The sequence below is a fragment of the Mus pahari genome, chromosome 15 (assembly GCF_900095145.1).
Source record: "Mus pahari chromosome 15, PAHARI_EIJ_v1.1, whole genome shotgun sequence".
Taxonomy (NCBI): Eukaryota; Metazoa; Chordata; class Mammalia; order Rodentia; family Muridae; genus Mus; species Mus pahari.
In genome coordinates, this window is record NC_034604.1 from 6174004 (window position 1) to 6199530 (window position 25527).

A 25527-nucleotide genomic window follows, 5' to 3' on the forward strand; every position below is an offset into this window, starting at 1 on the left:
TGTGTGTGTGTGTGTGTGTGTGTGTGTGTGTGTGTGTGTGTGTGTGTGTGTGTGTGTGTGTGTGACATTCACAAATTTATGTATAAGATCATAAGGGAACGGGGGGAGGGTATAGGGAACTTTCGGGATAGCATTTGAAATGTAAATAAAGAAAATATCTAATAAAAAAAGAAATTAAAAAAAATCATAAGGGAAGTCTTAGCAAATTTCAAAGATTACATACTGTCCTAAACACAGTGTCTGGCTACAGTATAATTAAATTTTCAATGAAGATAATTTAGAAAGAAGCATATTTGGTAGCATAATTCTGCATTTTTGGAAGTTATCATTGCAGAGCTCAGGCTTAGTTCTATGTCATTTAGGATTTTATTAGCTTTAGTTCTATCTATCTATCTATCTATCTATCTATCTATCTATCTATCTTCCTGTATAGCCCTAGATGGTCTAGTGTGCTCAGAAGACAAGGTAGGCCAATCTCTGAGTTTGAGGCCAGCCTATTCTACATAGCAAGATTCAGGAGAGCCAGGGCTATATAGACCTTGTCTTTTAAAAAAAAAAAAAAAGCCCAAGATAAATTGTTTGGACAAAGATATGAGAAAATACTGATTTAACATTTTAACACTTTTAGGTGTTAAAGTTAAAAACGTTTATTACTAATTGTACCTCCTAGAGCAGCAGTTCTTAATCTGTCAGTTGCAACCCCTCTGGGAGTCAAATGACTCTTTCACAAGATGTCTTAGTTTCTATTGCTGAGACAAAACACAATGACCAAAAGACAAGTTGAGGAGGAAAGGGTTTATTCGGCTCACATTTGCAGATCATAGTCCATCAGTGGAGGAAGTCAGGTCAAGAACTCAAGCAGGACTGGAACCTGGAGACAAGAGCTGAAGCAGAAGCCATGGAGGGGTATTGCTTACTGGTTTGTTCTCCATCACTTGCTCAGCTTGTTTTCTTATAGAACTTAGGGCCACCAGCCCAGGGATGATACCACCCAACATGGGCTGGGTCCTTTCCCATTGAAAGATGCCTGACAGCTGGATCTCATGGAGACATTTCTTCAACTGGGGCTCCTTCCTCTCTGATGACTCTAGCTTGTGTCAAGTTGACACATAAACTGGGCAGTATATAAGGGTTGTATAAGACCATTGAAAAACAGAGATATTTACATTGAAATTCATAACTGTAAGAAAATTACAGTATAAAGTAGCAACAAAAATAATTAATTGGTTGGGTGGGTGTCACCAGAACATAAGGAACTGTATTAAAAGGTCATAGCATTAGGAAAGTTGGGAACCACTATCCTAGAGAATCATATACCCACTCAAAGGAAAGCATAAGATTTGCTATACTGACTTAAAAATAATGTGTAAGTGAACAATTGGAAACAAGGTTCTAACCTTTTTTATACACAGGGCAGTAATTTATTCAACAGAATTCAGTGAAGAGCTCATAGTGGATGACCTGGGAACAGTTGTCTCCAAATCTGACTTATCTGTAAAATAAGCTTTACTTTTTGTGGCCATGATCCTTCATATATGTATTGTCTGACTGCTTTTGTATGAATGCAAGTTTTGACAAGACACCATATAGTTCCCATAGTGTGTGTGTGTGTGCGCACACTCACACACATACAATTTGTTTTTTAGTTTCTGAACCTAAAGCTACATGTATTTATGTGAGTAGATTTCAAACCTAGTATTGTGTGAAAATAGCAAATTACAAAACAATGTGATATAGTTTGAGTGTATCTGTATAGTGTTTATAGATGCCACATATATATTAATGTTATAAAATATGCCTAAGAATCATAATTACCACTGGGTATTGGTGGCACATGCCTTTAATCCCAGCACTTGGGAGACAGAGGCAGGNGAATTTCTGAGTTCGAGGCCAGCCTGGTCTACACAGTGAGTTCCAGGACAGCCAGGGCTATACAGAGAAACCCTGTCTCGGGAAAAAAAAAAATCATAATTACCAAACATGTGAGAATGGTTACCATAGCAGGAGATGGGAATAGGAATATGGAGGGAATTCGGCACTCAACAGTTTCAGAATGTGGTTTTTTTTTTTTTTTTTTTTTTTAAATAAATGTGAAACAAGTAACTAGGTGGTAATATGTGAATATTGAACTGTTTGTGCCTTTTAAACTTTTGAAATATTTAATTTTATAAGGAATATTTTTGTTTCATGGTATTATTACAGTTAATGAAAGTTTTAATAATGAAATGCAGTAAACTTTTTTCCTAGTACAGATTTGTAAAGTATTTTATGTTGAATTGATAGAAATGGAAGATTTTAAATTTAGCCTTTGCTTTACCAAGAATATTTCATGGAAAATTTTCATGGAAAATTGATGACAGCATAAGTGACCCAAGATGAGCCATTTTATGTTTAGAATAATATGAGGCAAGGTGAGGCCTGAGCTAAGCAATTAGCAAAAGTCAAGAAGTATAAAAGGCCTTTTGTTCTAGAAACAAAAATGTTTACAAAGCAATATTTGATCCATGACACAATGAAAATGATGGCATCTAATAGAAAAGGAACTACAAAATGTGTAAATATTGTAAACAAAGAGTAAGGTTGAAGATGTTTAGTCTCTGCTGTCACTGGCTGGCTCTTAAGATTTAAATAAGTAGTTCTGTCTTCTGAGCTTCATTTCCCTCAGAAGATGGTAAGTAGTTAGTGTGCATGGTCACATAGTCTCATCTCAGCCTGTTCTGTCTAGTTGAATGCTACTTTTAATCCATGTTCCTAGCAATAAAAGTTGGCTTCCAGCATGAGATAAATAAAGAAGAAAAATGTGGTAAAGGGCACTTAGAAATGAAGACTATTAGTAATCACTTCCTCCCCACTTGTGGTCCTCTCTTAGTGTTCTTTGTGTCTGTTTTTGTGTTCTGCCCTTGTTCCTTTATTCCCTTAAATTTGCTGCTGGGGGTTGCAGTCAAGCTACTGCTTCCTCCAGATGGCCTTCTTAGAGTTTCTTAGACAAATGGCTATTGCTTAGGCAAGTGGGTGGTGAATTAGCCAGTTCTAAAGAACTGGCCTTATGAGAAAAACTGATGAGTTTTGTTTTATTCATGAACCAGATGGCAATTGAGCATGAAATAGAATTGTTGAGCAGCTAAGTATATGATTCTGGAGGTTTGCAACAAGATCTGGGTTAACAGTATAGATTTGGGATTTGATTAGTTTTTAAGTGGCAAATAATGTATACAATGTATGAGATCAACTGGAAAGTGTAGATTAGAAAAAGAAGTGTGGAACCAAAGTCTGAAGAAAACCAAGACTTAATCAGGAGGAAAGAGGGTGGGGAGACGAGGAAATAGAAGACTAAGGCTGGGGAGGCACTAAGAAAGGAGTGGGGGATGTAGAAAATTGAGAAAGCAGGGATGACTAGTTAAATAGGAAAGCTTGAGTTCATGGGAACCAAGCATGCCCAGTAGAACAAAACTAGTGCTCAGACTTATGTACTCAGCATATATTCATATCAGCATAGACTCATTGGTGATCTTAGATACAGAATGGTAAGAAAGACAAATCAGAGCAGGTAAAGGACAAATTGAAAACCATAAATATAGCTGTTTCTTTTTCGTCTTTGCCATTTGGGGAGGGTGAAGAGAGTATGGTGAGGTATCTCTCAGGGAGGCTATTTAATATCAACAAAATGGAACTTGGGAAGAAGGAAGAGAGGGTAGAAGGGTCGGGAAGCAGGGGTAACAAATGGGGCTTGCTTACTTAGACTGAGGCACACAGATGAAAGGGGTAACAAATGGGGCTTGCTTAGACTGAGGCACACAGATGAAAGGATTTTCTTTGAGCAGGAAGATGCAACAGAAGCAGATGAGAAAGCTGGTACAGGTCTAGGTACAGCTAAGTTTTCCTTTGAGGAGGAAGCAAGAAATTAAATGGGTTCTGATTAAATAAACTTTTTTCTCTTGAAAAGCAAATAGAAATTGAGGGGTAGTAAGTAGTGTTTTTGAAAATGGAAAGGTTTTAAAAAAGAGAGGTGGCTTTAAAGAATAAGATGGTTGAGTAGAATGAAGATATTCCCCTTAGGGTGCCAGTCCAGCCACGTGATTTTGTTCAAACAACTTGGTTTTTTATCTGGGTAGAACCATAGGGTTGGTATAAAGAAGGTGATTGTAGTTCTAAGTGTTCAGTAAGTGGTTGAAAATGGTTTAGCCAAAGCTGACCCACTAATTACTGTTTTGTTTTGCTACTGTATTTTAAGTGCTTATGTATTTACACAATAGTGTTAATATATTTCTTGGCCCACAACACCTTAAGGAAACAACTAAACCAAAATTCAGTTATAATAAAAAACAGTGTAGGATTCACAGATAAACACAATGGCGAGCTCAAGGGTCTGTCTTAGTAATACTGAAGTATTAGCTACACTGGGAGCAGGTCAGAGTGAGCCCTGAAAGGATATGAGATTGTAATTGCTCCTCCTGTACAGGACTGTGAGAGGAAGACTCCAGAGCTGAAATGACTGAGTGATCAGTAGTCTTAACTTGTGACTGCAACAAATATCAAAGTAAAAGGACTGTGCCTGTCAGTTGAGGTAGAATCCAGAAGCTAAGAGCCTTTATGATGCCAGTAAAGTCAGTTGGGATCTAGAGGAAAGGAAAACCACTGGTGTGCCATTCCCATGCGGAGGGTGAATATCGAAAAGAACAGAACCAAATATTCATTTCCCAAAGCTGAAGAAAGGCCAGTTATAGTAAGACAACAATGCAGCTTGAGTCATGAGTGTGAAAGAAGGTGCTAATAATAGAACACCCTGGTATGTGGTGGAAGAAAGAAAAGAAAGGAAAAGAAAAGCAAGGCAAAACTACAAGTGTGTAAAAAGTCTTTATCGATCCTTGAGCTCTGTATGGGGGATTGTTATCAGAATGTCTTTCTTTTTACCACCACTCACTCTCAAAATAGAAGCAGCTAGGTGACAGGATTCCTAGAGAATGTCCTCAGTAATGATCCTCAGGTCCACTCGGCTCCATGTTCTATAATACAGTTACAATGCAATTTAGTTCTCCAAAATCTACAGAGAAGCAGCCCATTTTTAATTTACCGATAATCTCCTTGTTTCTGCTCGCTTACCCAACCCCATCTCACTGCAGGCTAGAAAATGAGTGGTGCTCTTGCTGATCTGCTCTTGGGCTGAGCGAGGAGGAAGCTCTCAGCATCTTTTTTTTAATGAAACAGAATCTTCCATTTCTACAACTGTATAATTTGTGCTTTTAGTCATACTTGGTTTTAATGTGTTGTTTTGTGTATGTGCTTATATTTTGAATAGTTGATGGATTTACAACTGAGTGACAGTAACTTTCGTCGACACATCCTGTTGCAGTATCTCATTTTATTTCAATATCTCAAGGGACAGGTCAAATTCAAAAGGTGAGTTAATGTGTGTAGTACATAAACAGTGGCAATGAGAAGACCTTGCAAAGAATTTTTCGTATGTTTTAGGCCACAGGGCTTTGCTTTTGTTGTTTTGGTTTGTTTTTGATTTGGAGGGGTGGGGGGTGTTGTTTTGGAGACATGGTTTGGGTCTGTAGCCCTAGGCGTCCTGGAACTCGATCTATAGACCAGGCTGGCCTCTAACTTGGAGATCTGTCTGCCACTGCCTCCCCAGTGCTGGTATTAAAAGTGTGCGCCACCACTGCCTAGCATAATTTACTTTTTGTAATTAAAAATTACTATTACAGGGAGGGGTGCCATGGTGCACCTGTGGAGGTCCCAGGACACCTTTCAGAAGTCAGTTCACTTTCTATCATAGGGTCTAGGTATGGAATTCAGGTTGTCAAATTTGCATAGAAAGAGCTTTTACCCACTGAGGTATCTCACTGGCTACTACATGCCTTAAAGTACTAATGCTACAGCAACTAGACAGCTAACTGGGAACTTTTAGATGTATGGTATTTGTTTTAGCTAAAGTGTCAAAATACACATTTGATAATGTGAGTCTCCTGCAGAATCCTAGACTTTCCCAGTTTTTATTTCTATTACATAGAAATCTCTGTTACCTCACCTAGGCATCATGCTAAATTGTAAACTAAGGAAATAACACCTTCCAATAGCATAAACTTTCTAGGATATTAGAACTGAAAGAACCAAAGAAAATCTTGAAACAAATGTGAATTCTAGGCATTAGGAAGATTGCTCAGTTGGTGAAGTGACTGATGTGAATGAGAATCCAAATTCATTCTCCAGCACCTACATAGTCGTCAGGTACAGGGACACATCTTGTGATCTCAGTGATGCAGATGTGGAGACAGGAGAATCTCTGACGCTTGCTGGCCACCTAGCCTAGTCTAGTCATCAAGTACCAGGTCTCAATAAGACACCCTTTTCTACAAACAAGGTGAAAAGCACTACCTCTGCCCCCGTTACCCTCTCTACACACTGTTCTGTTGTTTTAGGTTTTCATACAACCTTGTCAGGATCTGTATTGTATCTAAACCCCTCCAACAAAAAGCATACCATTTATTCTTGACTTGTCCATAACTGAAGTCAGAATCCTGTTGCTTGTACACAAATCGGTGCAATATGAGATGCATAAAGGCCATGCCATTGTACCCTGCTGAATCCATAGTCCTGTATCAGCACTTACTGCAGTTCCTTCAGAACTGTCATGAAGTAGCACATGGTTCCCACCCAAAATGTAATTTTTTTCTTCTATTTCAAAGTTTAGTGTGATGTAGAAAGATCAAGAGCTTGAAATCAGACATAGGTTGAATTAAAGCTTTGGGCTTTGGGGAAGTCACCAAATCAATGTGTTCTCTTTAAAATGTGCATGAAATGGTTCTGCAGTTCCGTCCTTCTTTGTTGGTGGCTTTGGAGCAATTAGTGGATAGTTAATGGAAACTGTTAATAATTTGAGTTTTGTCAGTATCCTTTTCCATTGTATTTTGAGTCAGTTTTAGAGAAAAATATAGCATGCCTATATGAATATGTACCATATGGAGTATTATGTTAATGCTTTCTTAGATTTTTATCTCTCTTAAACTTATGAAATATTATTACTTTATAGTCAGACCAGTTAATTGAATGCCTTATTGGCCTTTATTCTTTCGTGACTTCAGTTTTAACACTTGACCAGTGAAGTGCAAGAATTTTGTCAATAATTCTCATGTTTGTCAAGGTTGTAGGAAATTTTTCACACAGAATGATTAATTTAAGGTGCCATGAATAGCCTCAATATAAAAACATATGTGCCGGGCGTGGTGGCGCACGCCTTTAATCCCAACACTCGGGAGGCGGAGGCAGAGGCAGGGGGATTTCAAAGTTCGAGGCCAGTCTAGTCTACAAAGTGAGTTCCAGGACAGCCAGGGCTATACAGAGAAACCCTGTCTCAAAAAACCAAAAAATAAATAAATAAATAAATAAATTTAATTAAATAAAAAAAATAAAAACAAATGCTATAACTTGGACATGCATTTGTTCTTTCTTTCTCTAGCTCAAATTATGTTTTAACTGATGAGCAATCACTCTGGATTGAAGATACTACAAAATCAGTCTACCAAGTAAGTCCAACATGCAACAAACCTATGATTGAAAAAATGGAAATTTAGAATTTTCTTTGTTTCAGCCCCAAATAGGAAAATAAGGATAAAGTTAAGCTCAGGTACAAGAACACAAACACTTCTTGGTTCTCTGCCTACAAACCACTCCTCTGATGCAGAAAGTTGTTGAAACCTTAGTATATTCTTTCTAATCACAGCTGCTATCTGAAAATCCCCCTGATGGAGAAAGATTTTCAAAGATGGTAGAGGTATGTATTCGATCACTAGTTTTCTTACTACCATGTATAATCCCGAAATATTTTTATGCAGATATGTATGTCTTTTGTTTATCCTAGCATATATTAAACACTGAGGAAAATTGGAACTCATGGAAAAATGAAGGTTGCCCAAGTTTTGTTAAAGAAAGGTAAATAATCACCACAAGAAATATGAACAGGACATTTCATAGAACATCAAACGTTCATGCATTCACAGAATAAGTTGGTGTTATTGAGAATGCAGTGACTACTTGCCCTATAATGTAGTAATTTTGTCTTCTGTCTGATGAGTGTTCTATCATACCACAAAGCTTTTGTATTTTAGGGTAAAAGCAATATAGCTAACTTGTTTTTCTGATAATTTTGCTGTAAGCTTGTGCACATTAGGCAAATGCTTACCACATATCCATATACAGTTCCCTGAATATATGTTTTGTTTCACAGAGCATCAGATACCAAGCCCACAAGAGTGGTGCGGAAGAGAGCAGCCCCAGAAGACTTCTTAGGCAAAGGGCCCAACAAGAAAATTCTGATTGGAAAGTATGTCCACCACACATTTTCCTATGTTCTTGATTGCTATTTTTTTTTTTTTTTTTGAGACAGGGTTTCTCTGTATAGCCCTGGCTCACTTTGTAGATCTGGATGGCCTCGAACTCAGAAATCCGCCTGCCTCTGCCTCCCGAGTGCTGGGATTAAAGGTGTGCGCCACCACACCCGGCTTGACTGCTATTTTTATATTTTGAAAATATTACTACAAGAACTCTCCAGTTACACCGAAGAGATGGCTCTGCTGTTAAGGCTAGGCAACTACTTAAGCCTTCCTGTTGTCTCCCACTTTAAACGCCCTTGGCTCTAGGCTGTCATCTTTTCTATGCCATGGATAGTATAAATGTTTGGGCCAGTGATCATTCAGTTCAGTTCTGTCACCTTTCAGTTAATTCTCCATTTTTTATTATTATTGAATAGTTTCTGAGAAATGGTTATCATTATATACTAGGGGTCACCACCCCCAGACCCACTACTCATGTTAAATATGCAGTTTTATGATGTACTATGAGGATGCTATCAATACAAACTGTGACTGCCTTATTTTGTAGTGAGGAGCTAACAAGGCTTTGGAATCTCTGTCCTGATAATATGGAAGCCTGTAAATCAGAGACAAGGCAAGTATAAAGCTTCTGTTCATTTTCTCAGTGTTCAGTAAAGTATAATAAAACCTTTTCTTAGGAATGATCAAAGCTTAAAAGTTTATTGTGGTTATTAACCTTGGGCCTGGCAGAATATAGTTTACCTTAAAACATCTAGAAATGCTGGTAAATTTTAGAGATCACAAGAAAATAAAAGTTTCACAAAGAAATGGGAACTCAACACCAAAAGAATAACTTAGTTAGGAATGATTTGATATTCCAAGTGAGCGAGCAGTAAGATGGTCCAGTTTAAGGTACTCAGAGATGCAGGAAAGGAACCTGAGTATGGTTCCCTGGTTTAAGGAGAGACACTGCCTGCAAAGGAGGAGAAGCATCGGGAGACAAGAAGAGCAGAAACCAGAAAGCTTGTCTGTTTCTGCTAGGGGTTTCCTGAGAAACAAGAGCATGTCATGCAGCTGACATTTCTAGTACCAGCAGCAATTGGGAACCCAAGGCTAAAATTGTCGGCTAGGAAATCCTAGGCTGGTGATAAAATCTCTGAAGGTCAGACCTTCAGATGGAGCTATTAACAGAGGAAAAAGCCTAAAAATACTATCATCCAAATTTACAGTCAAGGGAACAGTCTACCATGAGTTTCATAAAGAATCTAGAGAGATGGCTCAGTGGTTACTAATGCTGGCTGTTCTTCCAGAGGACCCAACTTCTATTCATAGCACTCATTCTCTCCAGTCCTAGGGGATCCAACACCCTCTCCAGCCTTCCATGGGCACCAAGGACACAAGTGGTGCACAGATGTACATGAAGACAAAATACTCATACATACTCATAAATAAGTAAATAAAACTAGAATCAGTTAAAGGCTGTAAAAAGAAGTAGCAGCTAAAACAAGAAAAACTTGGCACTGTCACAAAGGACCAGATAGTTGGGTGTAGTGGCTCACTACTGTAGTAATCCCATCAGCTGGGAGACTTGTTAAGAGACAATACAAACACAAAGTTGAGCAAAAACCCAGCAGAGAGAACACACAAGTGTGAAAGAAGCACTTTTTAAGATCAGGACTAAATAGGCTTAATTCATAAATTCTTTGGTTTAAGATATCTGGGCTTGGGTGTGGTGGCGCACGCCTTTAATCCCAGCACTCGGGAGGCAGAGGCAGGCGGATTTCTGAGTTCAAGGACAGCCAGGGCTATACAGAGAAACCCTGTGGGGGGGGGGGGGAGATCTGGGCTTAAGCATTAAATAGATAAGCCAGATCTGTCTATGTGAAAAATGAAGGGTGAGTGAAAAGAGAAAACTAACAGCAGACTTCAGAAACAAAATCAGAAGACAGGAATAAGAGCCTCAAAGAGTTATAAAGACAGATTATGTAATTTCTAAAGTAAATGAGGAGTACAAAGGTACATTGGGAGGGAGGGAGGGAGGGGGGAGGGAAGAGAGAGGAAGGAAGGAAGGAAGGAAGGAAGGAAGGAAGGAAGGAAGGAAGGAAGGAAGGAAGGAAGGAAGGAAGGAAGGAAGGAAGGAAGGACCAAAAGTACACAAGGAAAGAATTAAATTCAAATGAACAACAATCAGACATCCTGGTGTGAAGACAGATTGATAGGTATTTTAAATATTTAGCTACGTACTGATTATAAAACACATGCCATAAAAACAAAGATATGACCATGTTGAAACTAAAAGAATAAAGGTATGATAGGCAGAGCTTATCAGATCAGACAGAAGTCTTCAAAAATGAATAGTACAGTCATGGTTTGATGAAATATAGAGTGAATAGTTTTCAGACCTATACCTTCTTTATTGTCCCATTTTAGAATTGAGCTCTCAGTCTTTATCTTAAAGAGATCTAGAGTCCCTCCATTTAGGTCTTAGGTGTAATTATCACATGTGAATACTGTTAAAATTCATACTGCCACCCTTTTAGAGTACTACCCATAAACCTCACTGTTTACTTTACAATGACCAGAGAATACATGCCAACTTTGGAGGAGTTCTTTGAAGAAGCTATTGAACAAGCAGATCCTGAAAACATGGTTGAAAGTGAATATAAGTAAGTAATGGTATAATGAAATGATGCTAATTTTCAGCATGTTTTCTTAGGAATCCTCTGTATGCTACAGTTAAGTCAGCAAAGTAGTGCTTTTAGATGAGTTTATGCGTGCAGTTCACATCACTATAACATCCTTATTTCAGTGTCAATTCCTTTTGGCTCTCAAATATGTCAGAATAACCCATTTGAAATTGAAGAACCCTCAGCCCTCACCCCACACCTCCTTCTGACCTTTACCTCTATTGTTTATTCTCCAAAACAATCTTTCCTGCTAGCCAGTTTAGTTTTTGTCCTCACTTCCTTACCCACCTCCCATTCTTGTCAGCCCATCCACTTGAGACTGTGTTCCCTGTCACTCCAGTATTCTTTTTTGTTTTTTAAGGTCCCAACAGCATCTGTCAGTAGACCTGTCTCAATTTTGGTGACCTTGCTGCCCCTCCACCTGCCTCCACACCTGCTGTCTAGAGAAATTCCTACAGTAACTTTTAAGATTCAGTCTAAAAGTGTCCCATGTGACAGCAAAGTTTTTAGTTTTTAGGAAGGTGTTCTGGAATTGTGATTTAAAGGCAGGGGCCCTCTTGTTCTCTTCCCATGTACCACTTACTGGCCAGGTTCTAACAAATAATCCCTGTGCCACTTTTCTCATTTGCCACATAGTAACCACTCATTTCACATTCTGAAGATGAAATAACTGATTTTGATCCATGCACAGCAAGTAGTTAGTACACAACATAACTAGCTTTGACCCTGTGGTAACTTTTTACATACTCCAACCTCTTAATTTTGAGTTCTGTTCTCCTTGCACCAGAGTGATCTTTATAGGCTGGAAAATGACTCGGGTTAAGAACACCAACTGCTCTTCCAGAAGACCCAGGTCTCATCCCTGGCACCCACATGGTGGCTCACCATCCAGTTCCAGTGGGTCTGACATGCTCTTCTGGCCTTCTTTACACAGTCATACAGGCAAAACACCAGACACAATTGAAATCTAAGATAGATAGACACACCTTTAATCCCAGTGCCTAAAAAGCAGAAGGCAGGTGATTTCTATGCCTGGTCTATACAATAAGAACCTGCCTAAAATAAATACACATGTGCATGCCTGCACAGCAGCAGGCTTGGTAGCACAGACCTATAATCCCAGCACTCAGGAAGCTGAAGATTAAGTTTGAGGTTAGTGTGACTTATGAAGTCTATCAATATAACAAAGTAAGATATGCACAAGTCTCATCTCATGCTTAAAATCTTTCTCATACTTAAAATTAACTGTTTATATACCACTAAATAAATAAGATTGCAAGTCTGTATTTGGGGTTCGTGAGGTGGGCAAATCCTAAAAAGTCCTAAGTGGACATTTGTACTTGCTGCAGATTTGTCATTGGTGGTGGTGGGAGTCGGGTACTTAAGATTTCTCATGGGTCCTTGTTTCTCAGTTTCCCATTCTATTCTTGACATCAGTATGTCATTACTGCGGCTACTGGATATTTGCTGCTTTGGCATTCTGAGCCATTTTTTAATTCACTGAGGTTGATGTTATATGAATTAAAGATTAGCCATTATATAATACAACTCTAAATACATGTCCCTTACTCACTTACTCAAAATACTTGAAGCCCTAAGTGTTCTTTTTCCAGATTTGGAACATTTTAGACCTCAGCAGGTAAGACTAATTAGATTTTGAAACATTTAGGTTTTAAACATAAATCTATAGGTAACATTACAGAAAATGGATACGGATACAATTATCTTTTCCTTTATAACTGGGTGGTTTCTATGCATAGCGTCTAGTAGCCAGGACTAGGGATATAAGACTATTGACTTGTTAAAATAAAGCAAAATATATAGACTTTCAAATTATGAGATGGTATACTTTGAGCTGTTATTTCCAAGAGCATAAAATTTCGTGACGCTCGTTACATGAAAATAACTATGGAACTGAGTACTATAAATTACAAGGCTGACATCTCTTCTTATAGAGCCGTAAATAATTCAAATTATGGATGGAGAGCTCTTAGACTCTTAGCCCGGAGAAGCCCTCACTTCTTCCAGCCAACCAACCAGCAGTTTAAGAGTCTACCAGAGTATCTAGAAAACATGGTGATAAAACTAGCCAAGGAACTACCAGTAAGTGATATACCTCATTGTTCCCATTACCATTATCTGCTTGAAAACTATTATCATTATTTGAGCAGAATTCACTTTAGCTTTTCCCACAAAAATAGTAATCTGCAGACCATCATGTTTTAGAATGGGGGTGAGGATGTTGTTGAATATACAATTACAGAGAAAAATGTAAAACTAAGAGATACTGGTAATTTTCTGTGCAACATGAAATTTACCCAAAGTGTTAGAAGTACTATCTTCAGTAAACTTGCCAATGTGTTTTACTGTCTGTTGTCAAAAGCAGGGTCTAAGAGTGGCAGTAGCTCACCTGGCAGAGTCTCTTCTACTCTGCTCTCTTCCACTGTTGTAACAGTATGGTAATGATGGACATGATCAGTTTTCTGTCGCCCCTTAGACAACACTGCCTAAGGCTTAGGTATTTGCAAACCTGCCTGTTGATGCTTCTCAGTCTTCTTTCTACCCAAATCTTATACCAAATCTTCAGAAACTGGGGTTCTTTTAAATGTCATTGTTCTTCATTTATTATAGCCCCCTTCTGAAGAAATAAAAACAGGTGAAGATGAAGATGAAGAAGATAATGATGCTTTACTAAAGGAAAATGAAAGTAAGAACTCAATTTTCTTGGCTATTTTACAAAATTGGAAAAGGCTGGGGAGCTTTGTTTTCTCTTTGTTGAGAGCTAATTAGTTCTACCATTTTATCTCACTATCTTTTGACTTAAAATATGAAATTAAAAACATGAGTCACTTAAAACACATTTTATAGAATGAAATTTGGAAATGATAATTTTAAAAGGTAAAGAAGAAAGGTGTTTTACAGAAGAGCTTAAGCTCTAACTAGTGGGAATTGGAGTATCTCCTCCATAAGAAAGTGTTTCTAATTAAAATAGCTTTGAGTGTATATGCCTATGAAAAATTTTCAAGTCTTAAAAGTTTTAGGGGACTAGTAACCCAGAGGTCATTTTAGCTTTACAGTTCTTTCAAATACTTTAATTGCACATCTCTATATTTTGCACATAATTTATATCTGTTTTCTATCTAGGTCCAGATGTTCGGCGAGATAAACCTATAACAGGGGAGCAGATAGAGTCATTTGCCAACAAACTTGGTGAGCAGTGGAAGATTTTGGCTCCTTACCTGGAAATTAAAGACTCCGATATTAGGCAGATTGAGTGTGACAGTGAAGACATGAAGATGAGAGCCAAGCAGCTCCTTGTTGCCTGGCAAGATCAAGAAGGAGTTCATGCAACAACTGATAACCTGATTAGTGCACTAAACAAGTCTGGATTAAGTGACCTTGCAGAAAGTCTAACTAATGACACTGAAACAAACAGTTAGCTTTCTTCCTTTAATTTTCTTTTTTATCAAACAGTGATAAGATTTTGTTACCAAGCAGCATTTGATAAATGGTTCACTGGTTTTGGTAAACAATAAACACTTTTATAACAGCTATTGTACAGTTGGCTGGTGCTCCAAAAACCACATACAGAACAGGCATTGGAGTGGAGGACAGGGTGGGAAAATGGCCAGAGTAAAGGACCTCAAGATCACAGACTAATTTTTGTTAAGTATTTTTATAGTGAAATTAAATGAGTACTACTTACAGTCCTGTCCCAAATTAGTTTCCTGCATGCTATCGGTTATAAAAACTTATTCTGAAATCACAAGATGACACTTCTGAAACCTTAGGACTGTAATCTTATTCTCAAGCTGGAAAGAAGAGGATCAGCAAACCATGGATAGTTTAAGTGTTTTACTGGCACTCTGACATGTTTACACTACAATAGCAAAGAGTTCAAACTGATAGCCAGGGGCCTGCAAAAACCAAATCATTTGCTGTTTGGCCAAAACAAAATGTTTGCTAGCTCTAACTTTATGTGAAGTGGAATCTAAGACCCAACTACTCCTTTAGCTTTACAAAGATTACTTGACCTCCTCAAGTCTTTAAACACCCAGGGATTCCTGTCAGTTCACTTGATATATGAAAATACCCTGTATGTATACTGGGTGAAGGTTAAGATGTTCATGTTCTGTTCCCATACAGCATTTCCTGTGGGTGTTTAGGAAGGGCTACTGGGCAGACCACTGTGAAGTGGTGAACTGCACTCTACTAGCTCGGAAAGCAGTGACCCTAGCCTCCAGATGTCTTCTGCAGTAAGCAAATTAAGGCATGTTCAGGAATTGAAAGGAAGGAGAATGTTTTTTGCCTCATCTCTCTTACATTCAAGGATGCATTCTAAAACAAACCTTATTTAAAACAAAATGATGGAAATACTATTTCTACTTTAAAGAATTATTTTTGGAATGCTTTTTTAGGTCAAATAAACTATCACCAAGCTTTTTGTATAATAGTTTTTTTTTTAATTCTTAATGCATTCTAAACATAGTTTTGGCATATTTGTTCTAAATCTACCTCACCTGGTTAAGTAGGAAAACACAGGTGCCAAATTACTTCATTCTACAACTGTTCTAGCAAATAAGACCCAGGGGTCATGACATAAACTATATACACAGAGTACTGTTTCATTCCATGTTTTCACTCCCCATTGTAAGGAGTCTCAACTGCTAATAATGTTTAAGATACCAAACTATTTACAAACCTAAAATGCTGACTTACCCACACTGTTACAGATTTATTATCCTAAAGGAATCTTGGGTACTTTACAGAGCATTAAAACATAAGGTCCAAGATGTCCTAATATTCCTGAAATGTTATTAATAATCCAAATCAGATCAGTTCACTAATATTCAACACTTCACCCTTTCCATAGATTGCTAAAGTTCCTGAAATATCTAAGGACTGACTTACTCACTGGGTAGTCAGTAGATTAATAAACAATACTCTTGGTAATGTATATCTTAATTTTAAAAATCAGTAACTTTCAAGATGGGCATAAAGACTTTGGGGAAGAAAATAGAAACAACAAATGTATGAGAATGAAACTGATCACAGAATTCACTGTCCAAAGGAACTGATTCATCACCTTTACTATTTTGTATTTCTTTTGTAATAACACTGGCCAAGCTAAAGTTTCTTGTATTTTAAATGGATTCTTGACTGCTTAGGATTATTAGCCATTTGCGGAAACTGTATAGTACTGAATCCATCTGACTCTTCAGCCAAGCTCTAATGCTAAAAAGAAACGATGTCAAAAGTTGTTAATCCCTCTTTTTCCTTATTTTTTTATTATTATCCTTGGTTTCCAAGCAACCAGAGCTTGTTTACACATTATGATTACTACAAAAACCAATGCAAAGTTTAAAATATAAACCACAGTACATTAGAGACACAATAATAAGTGTATAATCAAGTGTGTTCTTATTGATCACAATTTATTGTAAAGTCATGAAAGGCCAGCAACAGTCAGTCTGGACAATACTTGATTGCACCCAGTTGATGGGATGTGGACAGCAGCACTGAGTTACACGATGAGAGCAACAGTTTTCCACCTTCCTAGAAAAATATTGGTTAGATAAGGCAAAGGACGGGCAGCTACTGAACGGTGATATTAACCATGCAAGAACAACAAATAGGTGTGCAATAAACATCACTGCTAAATTTCAGCCAAGAATTTCTAAGAATTAATGCAAAAATGAGATTCTGAAGAATGTCTTGAAGCTACCTTTACACCAGGTAGCACCCAAACGTAATTTTCCACAGTCTTAAGATTGAAGATGCACAAGTGGCTTGGTTCTGTTCTCATTCTCTTTAGAGCGCAAGATTATAGAAATGTTCAACAACAACAACAACAACAAAAACATTCACACCTAAGCATAAATAGCTAAATTGAAGATTACTGTTCACTTTCTTCTTCCATTATTTCAATTCTTCGAGGCCCATAAAGTAGAACATAAGCAATGTGCCAGTCTCCACCACCAGACAGCCGCAGAATATCTTCTGGGGTTACAATGCTGACCTTATCGTCATCAAATTTGATCCATTCATCTAAATTAAGAAGAAACACACCATTATTTTCAGAGTTCTGGTGCAAAAGGAACTGATCTGATGTGCAACAATATTCCACCTGATGAACAGCTCTTCAAGCATGGCCTAGGGGCCATGCAGGTTCAATATGATTTCAAAATATCCATGACATCATGGCTATTACTTCTAATGCACGATCTGCCATTCTACTCTCACTGTTTCCAGTACATGCTGCAGTTCTCCAAAGCTTCATGGTGTGTGCCAATCAAGTATGAACCCAGACAAATACAAAAGGAACTTGGTTGCCAAGTACTTTCTCAGCATATGCAAGAAAGATATCTTTGGCTTGATCCCAGTATCATTTAAAAAAAAAACAAAACAAAAAAACATAAGTATCCAGCCATATTAAGCCAACAACACTGAGACAAAAAGTAAATCCATACCACTTCATAATTTTTTTCCTTTAGAAATTGTCATTTTAAGCTAACTTTCTCAGACATAACTGCTGATATTGTAAGTTTGCATATAAAAGATAAGCAAACTTAGAGGGCCTTAACACTGAGAAGAGACTGGGAAATTTACTCAGTGATATGCCTGTCACACAAAAGAAAACCTGAGTTTTGATCTCCAGGCAAAAACTATGTGATGGCTCCTGTCTATATCCCTAGTGCTGAGGGGCTAGGGAAATCAGCAGTTACCTGCGCTCCCTGACAGCCGGTCTACTTCAATCTAGCTCTAGGCTCAGCAAGAAAGTGTCAAGGAAATGCTAATGGAAGATTCTGGCCTATATACACATGCACCCATACACATACACACACCTGCATACAGACTAGGCAATTATCTTTCATTTTTAAAAGGCATGAAGTTCACAAACAAAAACACCTACAATGCTATAAAGTTTGTAATAGTAAAGTAGTTAGCAACTGTAATAATACTCTTTACCTTGTTTTCTTTTCACCCATGATACATAATGACCTGAAGAACTAGATCTTCCCTGGTGAGTTAACACTGCTTGTAAGTCATAGTAGCCACAATTATTGGAGCCAATATCTTAAAGAAAAGGGATTCAATTAAAACAGGCAACAAATAGACATGTGCTCTGCTCAGTCAAAATAACAATTATCAAGTTAAGACTAGAGAAACACTGCTCTACTGGATTACATATTACTGTGCAGAGCTACAATTAAGTCTAAAGTACTACTTTATTTAAGTTATATTAAGGACATTATTTTTCAAAATGCCTAAATTTAGACCAGGGATGGTGGCTTATGTCTGTCACACCAATTCTTGGGAAGCTAAGGTAGAGTACAAATAACCTTGAGACCACTGTTAGCTACATGGTGAATTCCAGACCATTCTCTACTGAGTGAGCCAAAGAAGAGAGCGTGAGGGAGTGCATGGTATATGATTAAAAGGATAAATGGTAGAACATGCAATCTAACTTAAATGTATACAATCGAACTGAGACATCCACTTACCATCAGCAAATGAAAAGGGTTCATACTTAATCTCTTTTGGAGGACTATTCTTGTCATTCTAAGGAGAAAAATCATAATTTTAAATTGTGATATTGGAAATGAATACATATTCTTGTTGAGTACTTAATTATATAAATATTTACACTATCTACAAATCACTGAATCACAGACAACATAATAGTCTGTCGTGTGAAATAAATAAACTACACTTATCATAAAAACTGTTAAGCCAAAGACTTCAATAATATGTAATATTATCACAGAACAATAACATGTTGCCTGGATATATGGCTAATGTTAAGCCACTAACTAAAATTTTAACACAGCAGAGGTAGAGCAGTGAGGTTAATAATCCATGTCTGTGAACCTGCAGGAGCAAAGGCTACCTCAAAACAAAACAAAAAATAACCAGAACAAGAAGCTAAGTAAAGTTTCAACGCTCGAAGCCATGCCAGCTTCCATTTCAGGTAATATGAACAAAGGCCTACACTAAAAGTAGTATGATTAACTAAAATGTAGTAAGAATTCACTACCTCAACTCATCTTACTAATGGGGAAAAAAATTAAACAGGCCTCAAATCAAATAAAAATAATAGAAAGTGGAAAACTCAACAAAACAAAGCCAGACCTTAAAATATCAATAAAATTGGGAATCCTCAAGAATAGAGACAAATTATAGTTAACAGTAAAGAAATGGGCTAGATTTGCCCTACACACATGAAAACAGCTAATGAAAATCACCACAGACAATTCCATAGACAAATGGTATCTGCTAAATGAAATTAGTCAATTACATAAGAATAACAGATACATTGTGAAATATATCACTTGAATAATCCTGTATGTGTCCTATAGTTTCAGGAAACTGAATCAAACCTTTGAAAACTAAGAAGTCTCCAAACATTGATTATTTACACAGTTACATCAAGTAGAAAACAATTCTACCACGGGCAGTGGTGGCGCATGCCTGTAATCCCAGCACTTGGGAGGCAGAGACAGGCAGATTTCTAAATTCGAGGCCAGCCTGGTCTACAGAGTGAGTTCCAGGACAGCCAGGGCTACACAGAGAAACCCTGTCTCAAAAAACAAAAACAAAAACAAAAACAAAATGAAGAAAACAATTCTACAAAGTCTGTTTGAACAACAGGTAACAACAACAACAAAAAAAGACAATAGCTCAGAATGTAAGATCAACACCAACAAAGTGATGCCACTTGCAGAAGCATTAAAAAGAACAAACTTGAGATCACAAGTCCAGTCTTTATAAGGAACCTGCATTGGGTATGTTATGATATTGTGGCACACACCTGAAAAACAAGCACTTTGGAGGTCTGGAGTCAGGAGGATGAGGAGTTCAAGCTACCCCCAACCATCTAGCAAATTCATGACTAGCCTGGACCCCATGAATCCCATCTTATAAAACAGAAACAATGTAGTATGGCCATAGAACAGATATACAAAGGATTGTAGTAAAATTGAAAACTTCATAAACACATTCACATCTATTGTCAACCAATTATCTACAAAGATGCCAGAATAATTCAACTGGCAAATACTAGGTTTCTTTTGTTTGTTTGTTTGTTTGTTTAATATCCTGGAAATCTGGATAATCATACCCAAAAGAATGGATCTGAACATCTTATTAAACAGAAATTAAATGAATCAAATACCTAAGTAAAGAAATTTTCAAACTTTTAAACTTTTTTCTCTGCCATAAGGAGGATGAAGAGATAAAATTACAAACTTTGAGAAAAATACTTGCAATCTGCATAGCTAAGAATTACAATCTACAACAGAATAGAAAGTTCAGCAGAGAACACACAGGGCAACCAAAACATGAAAAACAGTATTATGAAGGTAGTACCACAAACTTATCCATCAGCTCAAATGAAACCTAGTAACAACAGCAAAGGCTCTCAGAGCACGAGTCAGTCAGGCATTGCTGACAGGAATATAAAACAGGTACCATTTGGCACTTTCTTGACAACTGGGCATTTACAACCATGCAACATAGCAATTACACTTTTGGACATTCATTTCAGAAAAACTCCTGCTTACACTAATTTCTGCAAATAAACATTTTATCAGCTTTATTCATAATAGACTGAAAATAATGTGTCACTTAACAATGGAATGGCTTACAGGATGCCCAGACAAGGAAACACTATTCAGGAGCAAAAACGTAACTACTGACATACAAACGTAACTACTGACATACAAACGTAACTGCTGACATACAAACGTAACTGCTGACATACAAACGTAACTACTGACATACAAACGTAACTGCTGACATACAAACGTAACTACTGACATACAAACGTAACTACTGACATACAAACGTAACTACTGACATACAAAACCCGATGACTTCGGAGGAATTATGAAGTATGAATGAGTTAATTCAAAAGTTTATGTCTAAAAATATTGGGAGCTTAATTTCACATAGTAACTTTTTTGAAATTACAAAAGCATAGAAACATGATAAAGGATAATAAGACTAAGAAGGTATATTCTGTACTTCCCATTAAAATGCCTCACAAGGAATATCATCACATACGAGAAATGCATATTTCATGTGAAATGTACATATGCTGTAGACTACAGAGCATATAAGGAGCCTGCTTTACGACAGCAGAGCCCTGCTTCCGGCACGGTAATGCATCTCCAGCTGTAAGAGGCCTGCATCAAGACATATGCACCTTCTAACTGAAATGCAGGCTGACCATTTCATAACAATAACTCCTGGGCACTAAATGAGGATTTAAATGGCAGTGGTAAGTATAGCAAAAGGAACCTACTGCATTTGGTTGCTGATTCACTTTTTTATCTTCTAGATCCTTGAATTTTGACCGAAAAGAGACCATTTTCTCCTGAAGTTCTGGTGTACAGAGTTCATAAACATCCAACATAAGAGGAAATTTAACATCCTGCAATAAACAAACAAACAAACAAAAAAGCAGAAAAACAAATGAAAAAGGACAATTAATCAAAATACATAAACTCTTTCTTCTTTTTTAATGCAGGGTTTTTCCTGTGTAGCCCTGGCTGTCCTGAACTCAGAAATCCACCTGCCTCTGCCTCCAGAGTTCTAGGGTTAAAGGCATTTGCTACCACTGCCCAGTCATATAAGACTTTCAAAATAATATTTCTAATTCATAAAGTTGAAAATGACTCTGTGGTGTCATAGTGCCCCATGAAATTGGGAAGCAATAGGGCTGTAAGGCTGAGGGAAAATAGGAGGAAAGAGTGAGGAGTAGATCTCACCAAAATAAATTATATGCATATTCAAAATTCCTAATACTAAAAAAAAATTATAAAATGATCTGATTCTAACTTCTATACAGTAACTACTTTTCATGATCTTTTCCCATTAAATAACCAAGCCCATACACATGACCACAGAAACTACACTTGTATGACAGAACAGTGATTCAGAAGTAATAGGTGAGATGCTAGTCAAGTAATAGGTCCCAATGTGGTGTTTAAACCAGTCTCTGCTTTGCTGTTTATATACAAACACTGAAACAGTTAAAGAGCATATTAAAATAGTTACAATAAATAAAAAATAAAGATCAAGCTTTATTTAACCTTTACCTGTAACTACCAGAAAATGTTATGAATTTCAACTCCAGAGGCTAAATTCATACACCTCTTCCAAAGAAGATCCATACAGCTAAGCTACACAGTTGAAGCTCTGTGGTGCTTAAATGCAATTGCAATGTGCTTACTCCATCTGTCCACTCTAATCTCGGGCAGGATTTCTGAGGAGTACAAGAACTAATAATTATCTGTGAAACTTTTGAAAAACGTAAAAAGGTGGGTCTAAGGCTTAGCTGTTTGAGACTGGAGGAAGAAGCCAGGCATGTGTAAAACAAAAGAGATAATACATAATCCCAATAAATTGTGGGCTAAGGATCACCTGTCTAATGTTAATCACCTTTAACCATCGCAAAGCTATCCCTAATAGGATAGATAAATCTATTACAGGTTAGGAATTGCCTTCAAAGGATTATATTTAATATACAGACTAAAATTCATTACTAACCTTAAGAACTTTGGCGTTCACAGATTCTTTCTCTTTATAAAAAAATCGAACCATTTGAATAGTTAAGTAAGCAGGTAGCCGGCTGATCTTAGACTAAGGAGAGAAATGAGAAAAACTCGTTTATATCTATGCCATGGAAGGGTTTTTTGTTGTTGGTATTTTGGTTTTTTTTATTGTTGTTGTTGTTTTTGACAGGAGCACATAAAAACAAAGATTAGATAAAATTAATTGGCACCCATCTCTTTTCTACATGTGTGTAGTGAGGGTGAGCATCTGCATGTGTATTCACATGCATGTTTACAAGTGTATATGTGCAAGAGCACATGTGTGAAAGTGCATATGGAGTCACTACTGTTCCAACTAGTCCACCCAGCCAGCTCCACCTCCAGCACCCTGGGATTAGAGACAGGAAGTCATGCCTACCCAGCTTTTTCATGAGTTCTGAGGCTCTAAACTCCAGTTCTCAGGCTTGCACAGCCAGCAGTTTTCCTAATGAGCCACCTCCTTCCCCTTGAACCCTTTCAATGAAATGGAACTCAATCTCAAAAGGAAATATATAACTTACAGATTTGATGTACAAAGCATTTCTCTGCAGTGTTGGAGACTGTTTAGTAATTTCTTCCTGAAGTCGCTATAAAAGGACAACCAAACATCAAATTTTAAAACTATTCCCTACAACACAAAAATCACATATCTAATTTTGAAAAACAGCACTATAGTCATTTATCAGTGGATTTATCCCAATAAATAACAATTAGAATAAACATGATACAGTAGGCTTTTTTAAAAAGTAATTTGTTCAACATTTATAAGGAATCATAATATACACTATTAAGAACCCCTCTGAGGGGGTCAAGGACACCAGAATGTAGGAAACCCTTGTTCTTCATGCATTATATATAAAAGCCTGCCAGCATCAATTAGGTTAATTTTAAATTGAAGAAGAATTAACAAAGAAAACTTGTTAATCTAAGGTAGCAGTTCTCAACCTATACATCTCAACCCCTTTGGGGGATGAACAACCTTTTCATAGGGATTGGCATCATATATCCTGCCTATCAAATATTTACATATGACTCACAACAGTAGCAAAATTAAATTTATGGAGAAACAAAAATAATTTTATTTAAGGGTCACAGATTAGGAAAGCTAAGAACCACTGAAATAAGGGATGTGTGAAAATCTTTAGGTGTGGTTTACTTCCCCCGGTCACATATGTCTCCATTTTCAGAGTGATGTAAAAAGGATACAAAATTAGTGCATGCTGAAAACCTGGGAAACAATCCAGCATATAACTTATCTGTAATAAGGATTCTCTAATATTGCCACTATGACTATATATACATATAAATTAGCAAAACTAAACAAATATGGACTGGAAAACCTTACTGTTTATAATTTAGTATCTTCCAACTGTGCAATTTAAGTCTGGGTTTTAAAAAAATTACCAATCACATTATAAAAGGATCACTGTGGAGCTTTAACACATAACTAAACAAAAGTGAAACATGGAGTAAAATGACTTAAGAAAATCTAAACAAATAGCTATGTAGTAACAGTATACGCCTTTATGCCCAGCACTGAGGAGGCAGAAGCAGGTGGAGGCCAGCCTGACATACAGAGTAACTTCCAGGACAGCCAGGATGAAACAGAGAAACTCAAATAAGAAAAAAAGAAAAGAAAAAGAAAATCCAAACAAATAATAAAATCTTTAAAATTATAAAGAAAATAATTCAAAAATGTGTATTTCAATCAAGTATAAGCTAGAAGTAGGTGTGGTGGTACACAGCAATCCCAGCACTATGGTAGCTGAGGCAAGAGGACTGTAAGGTCCTGGACTTTTATACACACATGCATGCATACATACTCTAGCTACTATCAAGTTGTCATCTAGGACTCCCAAGTATAACTCTGCTATAATTTTACAAAATTAAGAAAACTGCCTACAGAATCCTTGCCACAGCATTCAATTTTAACTCAATAACATTCACGTTGTATTTTGAATGCCCTCTAAATTGAATTCAGAAATGTATAAAACTATGTTAATGTTTCATGAGATAAAAGCCCAAATGAAGTGTGAAGAATTACACAGGTAATTCTTGGTATACAGAACAGCTGTGCTTCATCCATGAGCAATGAATTCACTAAGCTATGCTCCTAGGAGAAACGCTGGGTAGATTCCTGAAAACTTCTGGCCACCTTTCCATCAATCAACAGATAACCTATGGGGTGTTTCCATTTAAAGATATCTTACTTTACCTACAGTGTTGAACCTACATCCTAGTATCATAACTCACACTCAGACCAAATGCATTTTCTTCTTCGTAAGGCACATTACAATATCCTCATACTTAGGAATGCTGTATGCTTGGGGATAAATTCTAAACACCAAAATTACCAACAAAAATAAAGGACCACCTTTGACTTTACAAATAAATTTCAGCCAAGAGACATATCCACAAACATGGAACCCACAAATGAGGCCAACCACGACGTCCTTACCAATTTCAGCCCTGTGAAAAGATACTTCACTTCCTGGTTAATGAAGCAACTGAGCTGAAGCTGATTCTCCTTCCCTTTGGTGACCTCTTCTTCTTCAGATTCTGTACATTTCATGCTTTGTAAATTAAGGAATGGCAACAGGTATTCAATTTGTTAATTAATCTTGAAAAGAATTATCATAAAGTTACTAATAGTCATTCATTGATTTATTCTAAATATTAGTCTCCCAATTAAGATTCACTGCAACATGCTTAAAAATGTTCATTTACCTAGCAACTTTATCAAAAATGAGTATGTGTTTAAGAGAAACAAGAACTAAGTCTTACAAAATAAAAGTTGTCATTATGATTCTTATGTATCTTAATAATCCAAAGATGAACAGATATTCTTTAAATTTCTACCTTTAACCCAAGAAAACAAGTTCCTTGAATTCATGTACATTATTAATATATGAATTTCACATAACTGAAACT

At 37.0% G+C, this 25527-nt stretch overlaps 2 protein-coding genes across 3 annotated transcripts in view; one reads left to right on the forward strand and one right to left on the reverse strand.

Annotated features, from left to right (window-relative positions):
* The window catches only part of Thoc1 (THO complex 1), a 37786-nt gene extending 23237 nt beyond the window's left edge, over positions 1–14549 (forward strand). The window contains exons 12-21 of the mRNA XM_021214574.1: positions 5297–5397; positions 7460–7526; positions 7724–7774; positions 7862–7932; positions 8228–8323; positions 8881–8946; positions 10895–10978; positions 12955–13102; positions 13631–13706; positions 14144–14549. Of these exons, the coding sequence (XP_021070233.1) occupies positions 5297–5397; positions 7460–7526; positions 7724–7774; positions 7862–7932; positions 8228–8323; positions 8881–8946; positions 10895–10978; positions 12955–13102; positions 13631–13706; positions 14144–14439 (1056 nt within the window). The 3' untranslated portion in view covers positions 14440–14549. The remainder of the gene's footprint in view (positions 1–5296; positions 5398–7459; positions 7527–7723; positions 7775–7861; positions 7933–8227; positions 8324–8880; positions 8947–10894; positions 10979–12954; positions 13103–13630; positions 13707–14143) is intronic.
* The window catches only part of Usp14 (ubiquitin specific peptidase 14), a 34860-nt gene continuing 23768 nt past the window's right edge, over positions 14436–25527 (reverse strand). For both annotated transcript variants that reach the window (XM_021214904.2, XM_021214902.2), the window contains 7 exons: positions 25055–25169; positions 23118–23183; positions 22553–22645; positions 21306–21434; positions 18505–18562; positions 17969–18076; positions 14436–17047 (listed from right to left, as the gene is read on the reverse strand). In XM_021214904.2, the coding sequence (XP_021070563.1) occupies positions 16896–17047; positions 17969–18076; positions 18505–18562; positions 21306–21434; positions 22553–22645; positions 23118–23183; positions 25055–25169 (721 nt within the window). In that variant the 3' untranslated portion in view covers positions 14436–16895. The remainder of the gene's footprint in view (positions 17048–17968; positions 18077–18504; positions 18563–21305; positions 21435–22552; positions 22646–23117; positions 23184–25054; positions 25170–25527) is intronic.